The sequence below is a fragment of the Euprymna scolopes genome, chromosome 16 (genome assembly GCF_053919585.1).
Source record: "Euprymna scolopes isolate OS-2025 chromosome 16, ASM5391958v1, whole genome shotgun sequence".
Classification (NCBI taxonomy): Eukaryota; Metazoa; Mollusca; class Cephalopoda; order Sepiida; family Sepiolidae; genus Euprymna; species Euprymna scolopes.
Window position 1 is genome coordinate 40,690,225 of NC_136497.1, and position 12,109 is coordinate 40,702,333.

General features: G+C 33.1%; 1 protein-coding gene across 1 annotated transcript in view; it reads right to left on the reverse strand.

The window, feature by feature from the left end:
• LOC145295922 (dihydropyrimidine dehydrogenase [NADP(+)]-like) overlaps nt 1-12,109 on the reverse strand; it is a 119,581-nt gene that overhangs the window by 14,363 nt on the left and 93,109 nt on the right. Inside the window, exons 14-19 of the mRNA XM_080141737.1 lie at nt 10,486-10,650; nt 8,399-8,467; nt 8,208-8,291; nt 6,704-6,824; nt 3,935-4,197; nt 2,173-2,346 (exon numbers count right to left, since the gene is read on the reverse strand). Coding sequence (XP_079997863.1) covers nt 2,173-2,346; nt 3,935-4,197; nt 6,704-6,824; nt 8,208-8,291; nt 8,399-8,467; nt 10,486-10,650 — 876 coding nt within the window. The remainder of the gene's footprint in view (nt 1-2,172; nt 2,347-3,934; nt 4,198-6,703; nt 6,825-8,207; nt 8,292-8,398; nt 8,468-10,485; nt 10,651-12,109) is intronic.

Sequence of the window (12,109 nt, forward strand, 5' to 3'; positions counted from 1 at the left end):
TTTCAAGTAAAACAACTGTTACTTGTCATGTCGAAAATAGTAATATATCCAAAAATCACAGAAAAAAATAGGGTAGAAAAATAATTATTAACAAAAAACAGTTTTTGATAAAGTTTAGATGAGGAATAAAATTTGTCTGACATTTTGAATTATGTTCATTACGTGATGAAAGCAACAAAACTTAATTATCTCCCTTGTCAACTTACTTTTTTAGTAACCCTAACAGTGATTTCACAAATTTCTTTTTTATTAATAATAATTTTAATACCTTATTGTTTTTTTGTAATTTTTGGATATGCTACTATTTGAGACCTGATAATTATGTAGGTACCATTTGTTTCACTTGAAATTCAAGATTTTTTTCATTATTATAATATCATTTATTCTTCTGCATCGTATCCAGAATATCCGTGACTGCTGAACACAACTAAACTAAGCAGAATTTCATAGAGACAGAAGATGTACAGATCATGTTTTTTTTCCTCAGGCAAATTTTATAACCACGGTGGGCCTATCAGCAATCTACCGTCATCTGCTTCATTGATTTCACACCAACCTTCGACTCATTGGATCGCAAAGACCTCTAGGACATAACGCACCACGATGGCTTCCTGGCCAAGCTTCTTAACCTAATCAAAGTGTACTACACACATATCTGAAGTAGAGTTATGTGCTACAGGGAAAATCTGATTCTTTCATCGTCTAAACAGGTGTCCACCAAGGATGTGTGCTCTCCCCCAACCTGTTCAACTACATCATCGACTGAATCGTGGAGAAGAGCTAGACTGGCATAATCGGTGTCAGAGCAGGCCACAACTGTTCCATCACCTACCTCGATATTGCCGATGGTGCGATCCTTGGCAAATCTTACACAAAGGTCCAGCACACACTTAATGAGGCATACTATGTGCACACTTGAACTAGAGTGATGTGCTATGGGGCAGAATCTGATTCTTTCATTGTCTAAACAGGTGTCCGCAAGGATGTGTGCTCTCCCCCATCCTGTTCAACTACATCGACTGGATCGTGGAGAAGAGCTTGGCTGGCTTCACTGGTGTCAGAGCAGGCCACAATTGTTCCATCACTGATCTTGACTTTGCCGGTGATGTTGCGATCCTTAGCAAATCTTACTCAGAGGTCCAACACACACTCAACAAGGTCAGTCACTTAGCCAAAATTGTTGGAATGAGAATCAACACTTCTAAGACGAAAATCTTCTCTGGTTACATTCCCCCACCTGACCGAGTGGCTGTAATCCTTGATGGTGAAGCTGTGGGGGAGGAGGTTGAAAACTTCAAATACCTTGGCACTAATTTTACAGCCACCGGTAAGCAAAAGACAAAATCATCACCCGTATCAACCTGGCTAGTGCAACCTTTGTCTATCTTCAAAAAACAACTGTGATCTCACCAGGAGATAAGATGTACCACGAAGCTGCGGATCTACAAGGCCATGATCAGAATAATTCTTCTCTATGGATATAAAAGCTGCGTAGAGAGGATCTTCATAAATTTGAAGTCTTCGATCACTACTGCCTCCGTCATATCCTGTACATTCGTCTCTCTGACTGGATCCCCAACTTGACTATACGCACTAGATGTAATATCCTTGGCCTGGAGAAAACTGCTGAAAAGGAAACTCTAGTGGTTCAGTCACATGCTGCGCCAGTCAGGGATGAGTTCATCCATCAATTGATGGTGTCCATTGCACCCATTGGTTAGACTTCACTTGTGACAGTAAAAGCAGATATGGAGATTATGTCACGGTCCTTGCATTTTTGGTGTCCATCACTGGAACCATGAATGGCTGGATTTTGCCGTTAACTCTACGGCTGACTGACAGGGGTGGATGTCTTTGACGAGAGTTGCGGTTAACACCCTTGGGGGCCAGCTCAACCCATCCAAGGTGAATGCCACTACAGGTACAGATAGGTACAAAATATTGATATCATTCAGTGAAGAGACTATTTCCTTTAATACAATAAAACACTGAATTTAGTGTTTGCACAATGATATAATGAAACATCGAATATTATACAAATTGAAAATAAACTGAATTTACCAAATAAAAATTTTTTTTAAAAAATGAATTTATTAAAGTTGGCAACTAAATGTAGATTTGAAACAAATACTAGTCTATTTATAAATGACAATGCTAACATGAAACACTGACCTTTCCTTGTAGAATCTTTGGAACTACTTTTCCTTTTTGGTGGATTGGTGTTGGTGGACTTTGGCCTTCCCAATCATCAAGTTCTGCTATAGATCGCAAATATAATAAAGTTTGAAGACCAGTGATATAATCTTCGATCAATGTAAAGTCCTGATTTTGAACAGCACTGCACACCTGAAATTAATTTTAATACATATTATTCATAGAAAAAAAATTGTATTCATGGCCACACACACATTTTTATGAAGATAAAGAAAGTTTAACATTATGCATTTGCATGTAGGATTCATTCCTGGACTAATTAGCTGATCATTATGAATTTTGGAACAGCTGCTAAGCTTAAGGGATCCAAATGTGGTATATATCCAGTTTGATTTTGTTTTATACAGAGAGTGACAGTGGCTAAGTAGTTAACAGCATGGACTGTGGCAAGTTTGAATCCAGTTCGTTTCACAGAAATATTTTCATCAAACCCACTTTTTACCTACTTTCCATACTGGAAAGTAGGTAAATAAGATACAAAAAGGATGAAACCTTTTGTAAAAAATCAGATGTTTTGAGAAATTTTAATAAATATTTGCCTTCAATTAATAAATATTTCAAGTTTCAGTTTATTTGAAGTATTTATAAGTTTTTTTTAAAAACATAAAATGGGCAAAATCAGATTTGTATTGGATTTGATCCATAATAAACATCAATTAATAAATATTAATTTTTTATGAAAAGCTTAAATTGTAAACATTTCCTAGAATAAAAATCAATTTTGATCAAAATTAGAATAAGGATTCTAGATATAAAGTTAAGTCTCATTGTTTCTTTACTTTAATCTTTGTAAGGGAACATAAAAGTTGTGCAAAACTGTTCTGTTCAGAGAATTTGTTTTACTCATTCTAAGATGGGTATTCAAGTATGTACATATAGACAAAGGCAAATGTTAATAGTTTTTGCTGTATAAAGAATACAAAGATTAAATAAGAGAGTATAAAGAAATCACAATTATCTGCTTAGTTTGTAGAAAGGGAGATGCAATTCAATCTTTTGGTACATGTAAGCATTGAACACACAAAAAGTGCAGAGGAATTATTGGTAAGCTGAGAGAGGATAACAAGTTTATATTTAATAAGTGTAAGACAATGGAGATGGTTACGATGTGGATATTGAATGGTAAAGCTATTGAACTTGTCGAGAAGTTTTGTTATCCCATTAGAGCACATGGTGGAGCAGATGCTAGTGAGATTGCAAGGATGTGGAGTGGATGAAGTAAGTTTAGAGAAACTGCTTTACTAACCAGTAAAACGAAAAACTGTCGACCAAGGAAAGAGTCACGTGCATGCAGTGTAATGATGTATGGAAGTAAAAGCTGGTTAATGAAGGTTTAGGAAAAGAAATGATATGAGAATGATACAATGTGTAATGCAAGTGTTAGACTAGATTTGGTGAAAACAGAAAATTAAATCTGGACAATATGGAAGATGTGTGCAGAACAGCAGACTGATTGTATGGCCATATTGAATAAATAGATGAGAGTTCTTGGGTTAGTAGATGTAGAACAGTTGAGGTAGTAGGTTCAGTATACAAGGTAAGACCAAGGAAATGAACGTGAAAGAAGGATACATAAAGGTTTGGCCAATTATAAGCTAGTTTGGGGGTCAATTTTTTTAAAGCCATCTGGTATGTAAAACGAATGTTAAACTAGATGATAGAAATAAGCCAAAAATACATTTCTAAACATTCAAACAAATACAAAGAAGACTTTCTTTACCTGAAGTACAGATGCACCAGCCATTAAGTATTGCAGGCCTGTATCTGCACTATCGATTCCACCTGTGGCTAACACAGGATAACCAGGAAAGGCTTTACTTATCACACTCACTGCTTTCAAGGCAATTGGTCGAATGGCATTGCCCGAAACGCCTCCATAAGTTGTATTTTTTTCTTTGCCAATGTAAGGCCAGGGAGTTCCATTGGCTTTTAGACCCATAAGACCTGACACAGTGTTGGTTGCAGTCACACCATCAGCGCCACCTATTCATTAAATAAAGATTGAAAAAGAAAAATGGCCGTTTTTAATATTAATGAGGTAGCTCAACCGATGCAATTCTTGACAGACAAATGTGCTTTTATTTTTTTCTTCTTTTACATCACAAAAAAAAAAAAAAATGGAGGCTCAGTAGAAGAAAAAATATTTTGTTTAATTGCTTAAAACATTTTTTCTGTTACTCAGAGTAAAGGAATATTATTCATTTCATAGCAACCTTTTTGGAGTAAAGAGCAAACTTACTTGATTTTTATGCTTATATCTTGTCCAGCGGTTCTGAAAATTTGTGTTTGCTTGTTATGCAAGTTTTTTTTAAACAATTGTAAACCAAAAACGTTATGTTGGATATAAATTGTTATAAATAAATTTAGAATATATAAGCTCTGTTACTAAATATTGAGCTTAGCTTTTTGTAATTGAAATTTAATACCTTTTAAGAATCAATTTGATTTACATAAATTTAATTTATATTGATGCTCTCATATATATAAGTATTATAAAATAATTATTTTATATCAATTTCTGATGTGATAAAGTATGCTCAATATTGGGAATAGAATATTATTAGAGAAGAGAAAATAAAACATATCATATATTCACAAGTTTGTTATAGTCTAATAGTAGAACAGAATAGTTTATAAACTATTTTCTCTTGTACTATTTGAATTTTATAAACTTAAAAGTATGTGACTTTACATTTGTATTATTTTCTCTATCAAATCAATCATCAAAGTCTTGTATAAAGATGAAACATTGCTGAATATATAAAATAATTTTCCATCACGTGTATGTATGTAATATATATATACATATATATTTAAAAAAGGCTTCCTTCAGTCTTGACAGGCTATAGATACCCACTGTAAGGGTGGCTGCCCCTGAAATTTTTGTGGCAAGAGTTGCGCAATCTTCAACCACACCTCTCCTGATGCGACATTGTTGAATACCAATGGCAAGTGGAGGTTCAAGACGACTGGAAACAATGCCAAGATAAGTACATACAGCACTTAGAATTCCCAAATGGTCACCCATCTGATACTAACAAGGCTCAACGTTGCTTAACTTTGGTGATCTGACAAGAACTGGTGTGTCAACGTGATTATGCTGTATTACATCTATGTATACATACACTAGATGATTTATAGATTCGGATCTTTCATATATCATTAAAGTGTGAATCTTGTTATTTTTTGTTTGCCCTCATGCACAATGGATGTCACAAAAGAATGACATCATTCAGCAAGAAGATTGCGAATAACCATGCACAATTGTTAGGTAAATGCCGGGCATAAAGCATTTATTCAATTATCTATTTATATCTATCTACCTACCTATCTATCTAATTGTCTAGAAATCTAGTGGAGTAAACAACAGATTGAATCATGGGACGCAATAAGTTGGTGCAGAATGAGTCAAAGGATCATGTGACATGTATCAAATTGGGTGACTTGAGTTGCACCAGAAAGTATGCAAACAGGGACCGACTCTGACATGTCAAAGGTTCCAGTTTGAAAAAGCAGAGTTAATTTTAGTGGAGTTGGTTTTGAGACACCAAAGAGACAAGATGGGTTAAACAAGTCTCCCCATAAAGGAGCGAAATTCTCAAAATGGAGACAGAGAAACCCAAGCCAAATAGAGTCATTCACTCCAGTTCTGCTGTGAAGAAATGCCTGGGAGTGAATAAAGAATATATAATATAAAAATATACAGCATCATGTGTTTGCCTTGCATGCAGCTTGTTATAACAGAACTGGCCCCCCACAAGGAGCAGCTGCAGAAACAGGTATGTTGTCAGGTTTGTATATTCTGTGTTCTGACACACACACCCACAACCACTCGATGAGTCACAGCCCGTTTAAAAAAAAAAAAAAAAAGTTAAAAATAAACTGCTAAATGAAGCAGTTGAATATATAATAGGTAAACAACACATGCTTTTTAACACAATGGATGACAAGCGGTTGTAACTTGGAATTTGCATACATTTAATAATATGACAAATACTAACCTAAAGCATCATAAGTAGTTTAGTAATAATATTAAATACTACTACAGCTCTTATCCTAGCACTGTCCAGGATATTATACTTAATAAGGAATTTTCAGGCTCCAACATTAAATTATGAGTATTGGTAATCTCTATAAAACTAAACATCTCTGTAGGCTTGTATTCCAATAAGAAAAAAAAAAAGGTTAGAGAATCTACATTTATCCTCAATGTCTGGATCTACCAGCTAATTTTTCTATTTGTTTTCTGGAATACTTATTAAAATAAAATAAGAAAAAACAGCAGCAGGTTATGATAATAACAAAGGTTATAATATCCAACTGTAAATCCTAAGTTTTTTTTCCCCGTCTAGAGTAATTTATTATATTTTTGTTATTTTTGTTTGCTAGATGGAATAAACAGAGATTTGTATTTTTGTTTATTCAAGAAATTTCGGTCACTTTTTCTAAATTATAAGAAAGAATAAAACATTTCCTCAACATTCTTTACCTTCTTTCGCAGCACTGGCAATTTGCAAGATTTGTGTCACATTTGGAGTCATTTTGGGAAAGAAAGGAATCGTAACAGCTTCCCTTACCCATTCGCATATGGACTTCACCATTTTTGGATCCTATAAAACAAAGAAACTAACTTTTCATTCTTTTGTAAAACTTTAACAAGTTGATCATTGGAAGAGAAAACAAAAGGCTAACAGTTTAAAAGAATTAACCATTAAGAATGGTGAGAAATTGTAAGAAAACATTTCAACATAAACCAAAACCCCTTAATGTATATAAATAATTACATCACTCAGCTTCTCATAAGTAATGCATGGTAAGGGGTAATAGCTAAGGTCACAATTATGTATCTTTCTATGTGCGTTTGTAATTATAAGGCATATGTAGGATATTCATATTGTCTTTGAATTTGTAAATGTGATGCAAGCACAAATTGTTTACAATTATGCAAATGAGTTTGCTTTGACTTTAAATGACATGGCAAAATCATATGTAGTGTATTCATACACCTTCTGTCAGATTTTATCTTATTAATTTTGTAAGTTTAACATAAATTGTTATTCAGTGGTCATAACTGAAAATTGATTCGATATTATCAGTTGCTCAGGCAGGATAACAATTAATTTAAACTAGCCTGGGTGCCCGGCATTGCCTGGGTGCCTGGGTGTTTGGAGGTGTGTGTTGAGCAAAAAAAAAAAAAAAAAAAAGGTGATAGTAGACAGGCAAGCTTGAACCCGTACCGCAAAGGAGGAAAAGAACATGAAAAAAAAACCAAAAAAAAAGTGAGGTCTTTGCTGTTGCATTCATAGTCAAACTGGAAGTGGTGAAGGTTAAGGCTAGTCAATCGAAAAGAGAGGATGACTTTCAAAAATATTGACGAAAAAAGCAACCTCTCCTTGTAGAAAAATGCCCAGTTGAGGGTGAAGGAATTAATATTTTTAGCCAATTTTTCAATATTTGTCGTCCGAAGGGCCGAGCTTAAAAACAATATTGACCTCGTAAAAATCTTCCTCTGTCGAAAGTTTTAGGCAGACATACAAACATACATTCTTTTAAACAGATAGGTGAGATTTATATTCTAGATTAACTTTAGCAATGTATGTTATCCTGCCAAATAACATGGTACAACAATGACAAATGAAAATTTGCTGCTCAGAAACTCTATGTTATAGAGTTAGAGAAAAAAACCCAGTTTTTTTTTCATTCAAATTTATAAAATAATTTCGAAATAATCTTTGACCCCTCCCACCACACACAAAAGTCAAGTAAAATGTGATTTTAAAAAAATTGTCCAACACTTTTAAGCTACTATTGCCATTCTTCATAAAATTAAATGAATTTCAGTACAAATGATAAATTCAATTAATAAAGATTTTGATTGCAGCCTGTTTATTTTTCTTTTGTTTCATTATTTTTAAAATACATACACTGCCAATAAATACATAACATATTCATCTCTTAATTCTTTCAGTTTCAAAAATAACAAAGCTACTCACTGTTCCACAAGCCAAGCCCATACCAATTTCTCCCATGCCATGGGGACAGGATAAATTCAATTCTAAAGCATCTGAACCAGCATCCTAAATCAAGTGAAAAAAGCAGGTTAAAATTTAAAGGAAATTTGCTTATTTAAAAAAAGAAAAAAAAAAAAAAAAATCATTCAATTTTGTCAATTCTGAATTCTTACTTGAGCAATTTTAGCCAAAGTCTGCCAGTCTTCCTTGTTAAAGGCACACATAATACTTCCAATAACAATCTGAAAATAAAAGAAAAATTTAAAGTTGAAACGAAAGACATTATTAAAATAAATACTAGCTCAATATAATTATATAAGAAAGTAAGTATTGAATATTTTCATTATGTCAAGATAGGTATAACGTGGTTTGGAAATACAAACAAACCTCCTAAACACATCAGTGTCAATCAGTATGCACGCATTTAGAAAATTTAGGTACTTGCCCCTTTTTTCGAGGGGACACAATTCACAAGGGAGGTAAGTTTCTTGTCCCTACCACCAGAGTGAAAATGATAAGTTAATGTAGAAAAAACTATAGCATTAGCAGTAAGTATACCTATATTAATAAAATGAAAACAATTTTTCTTCTTGTAATTTTCGATATCAGTAAACACTTCCTATGCACAATTTTTATGCTCACCACTTACAGTACAGTATATCCAAAATTAAATATAAATCTTGTCCACATGTTAAGAATGAGTTTCTAAATGACAATGTTATTTCAGCACGATACGTATCCACCATCATTACCTTCCGATTTCTTTGGTCAAAATCTTCATGTATTTAAGAAAACAAATGAAATAAAAGACTTGGATTCATCTGATTATATTTAAACATAAATCTTCTTATATATTTAGTCTTTAACAGAATAAAAAAGGGAGATGCTTCTACAGAATTTGAACCTAACTAGATAGACTTTTCAAACTAAACCTAAACTAAACTTAGTTAGTTTACAGTTAAAAATAACATTCTAGTTCAAACTGTGTAGACGTAGCCCTTTTCGATTATCATTTTAAATTATGTATAGATACATGTGGTACAAGTAAAAAAAATAAAATAACTATTCACTATTTCAGAGGGAGAGGGGAAAAACAATATTTTGTTTAAAACTTTTTTAATGTTACAAATCAGAAAGTTTTAGATAAAAAGCATTATGTCAATTTATTTGAAATAATATAGTATTAGTTAATATTATTTTAGGCAACATCACTGTCAACGATTAAAACTGAATATTAGTTAAATTTTCAAAATTTTGACAAGTAAATTTGCTTCTTATTCAATAGTTTAAAGACTTCCAATTTCATGTCAAATTTCGAATAGTCACAAAGTAACCGACTTGTCAACTTATTCTCAAAGACACCGACATGCATTATAATGGATTTTTTTTGTGATTGCATTTTAATTTACTGCATTTTATTAATATTATAATTGGAAAAGATAACTATATTCTTAGAACGAACACTTAGAAAAATCGATTTTATTTGCTTTAAAACTAAAGTACATTTTTTGGTGGAGAGGGGCTCATATTTAAAACTATATCTCTGCAAAAACAGTTCTAAAATCTATTTTCAATCAATATTCATTCTATAATTGTCGAAATTTTCCTATCTTGCTAAAAAAATTTCCCATCGCCCAATTTCTCGGGCAAGATTAAAATAGTGTTTACATTATCGCCATCTTAAAAACAATATTCTTATATAGTGGCCCCTTTTAATGTGCAGACATCTACCAAAAATTATCTATGCATAGATACCTGTAGGTCAAATTTTCAAACTTTTCAATATTTCATGAATTTTGGATTAATTTATATGTAAAATGTAATTTTCGACAAATATGAAGCAAAATATTTATTTTGTACTCGATAACAACCAGCTTTTAATTGCATACAATTTGAATAAAATATATTAATGTCTACCATGAATTCATATATAAAAATTCAAATAAATTCAATGTTATGTTTTGAAACAAAAAAAAAAAAAAAAAATCTCATTAACCCAAGAATAAACATAACATTACTTATAAAATCTGCCCCCAAAATAGAAGACTTGTTTCAAATGTAACAGTTATGTTTTCTTTTTCTTCTTTAAATAGATATCTTTTACGGTAAAATGCATCCAAGAACTAGGAATCTATAGTTTATTGGCCACGTTCCCTCAGGACATTGTGAATCTGTAGTGGATCATGGCTATCAAATTACCACAAAGTTATTAGACATGCACACAGGTTTCTTTAAATTTAATGACATATGGATTCAGTACCTTTTTAGGAAAGTCCTTCTTCAGCTGAGTAATGGCACTATACCAGTATTTTACAGTTTTTTCACTGATTAATTCAATGTTCAGAAAAGAACCAAGATTAGGACCAAAATTTTGGCCAAATGTTGTTCCTCTGATAATTCTCGGGGACACATTTGTGATGTAATCCTGAAAAAAATGAAAAAAAATGAAAAATAAGATCTTTTCAAAAATAATTAAAGAGAAGAAAATTATTTTTAAAAAGTACTAGACTACCAGTGACCTGTTATAGTTATGGAATAGTAAGTATATAGAATTAATCTATATATATAAAAGCGAAAATGTATGTATGTATGTGTGTGTGTGTATGTATGTATGTATGTTTGGGTGTCTGCTAAAAACTTTCACAGACTGAACAAAAATTCAAACTGTCTCATATGAAAGCCCCATCCTTCGCCAGACAAATATCGAAAAATTGGCCAAAAACGTTAATTTTTTCACCCTGAAATCAACACTTTTCTACAGGGGTGGGGTCAACAAAAACCGTCCTCTCATGACGAGATCGGTTCTACGCATGCGTCAGAGGACGTCATGACCTGATTTAGTTTAAATACTTGAAAAACTGACACAATTTCATGTACGTCGTGTTAGCTCAGTTGGTTAGAGCGTTGGTTCATTATCTAAACGTTTTGGGTTTGAATCGTGGTGTGAGATGTCTTTTTTTTTTTTTTTTTTTAATTTTAATATTGAAGCAGGGTTATTTAAGTTATTTTTCACGTAACGTTCGTTTTTCTGGGTTTTTTTTTTTTTTTACTTCGCTTATTCTTAGGTTTTCATTAACACCCCCCACCGACACCCAAAAAATACTCGGGTACCCACCGATTTTTAAAATTTTAATATCGAACCAGGCTTATTTAAGCCATTTTTCACGTGTTTTTTAAAGCAGTTTTAATGTTCGTTTTTCTGTTTTCGTTTTCCGATTTTTACATTTAACATCGTTCATTTGCCTTACGTTAGTTTTTTTGTGTTAGTATATTTCCAACCTCTAGAGACCCCAGAGAAGGTGTGAAATTTTGCTACTTGTTGGGTTAGTCAGAAGTATACACTTTGAGGAGGCAGAAGTACTACAAGTTCAGAGCACATTGCATTAAAATACTTGTAAAATGGGCACAGAGATACAATAATACTCCAATACATGGGCGAACTGTGGATGTCACTATGAGCCCAAAATCCAAACGGCAGCCAATGGAATGGCACTACTCATGCTCTCCAGCAAACTTAATAATGCAGACATCTGCAGACAAAGTGATGTGCACAGTCTTCGGGGACAGAAAGCGAGTTTTCCTCCTGGATTTCTTGGAACCAAAGTTGACCATCAACTCTGACCATTACATCAAAATGTTGACAAAGCTGGATTGGCCTTGTAAGTCCACATCAAAGGGAAACATTCCATTTGATGGAATGTTAGGCCACACACAAGTTTGAAGACCACAGAATGTGCGTCAAAGTTTGGCTGGACAGTGCTGTCTAACCCACAGTATAATCCTGCCTTGACAGACTTCCATTTGTTTGCACCTCTAAAGGACACATTAAGTGGACGGAATTTCTTCGACATTAATACCATAATTGACCACCACAGCATGCACTT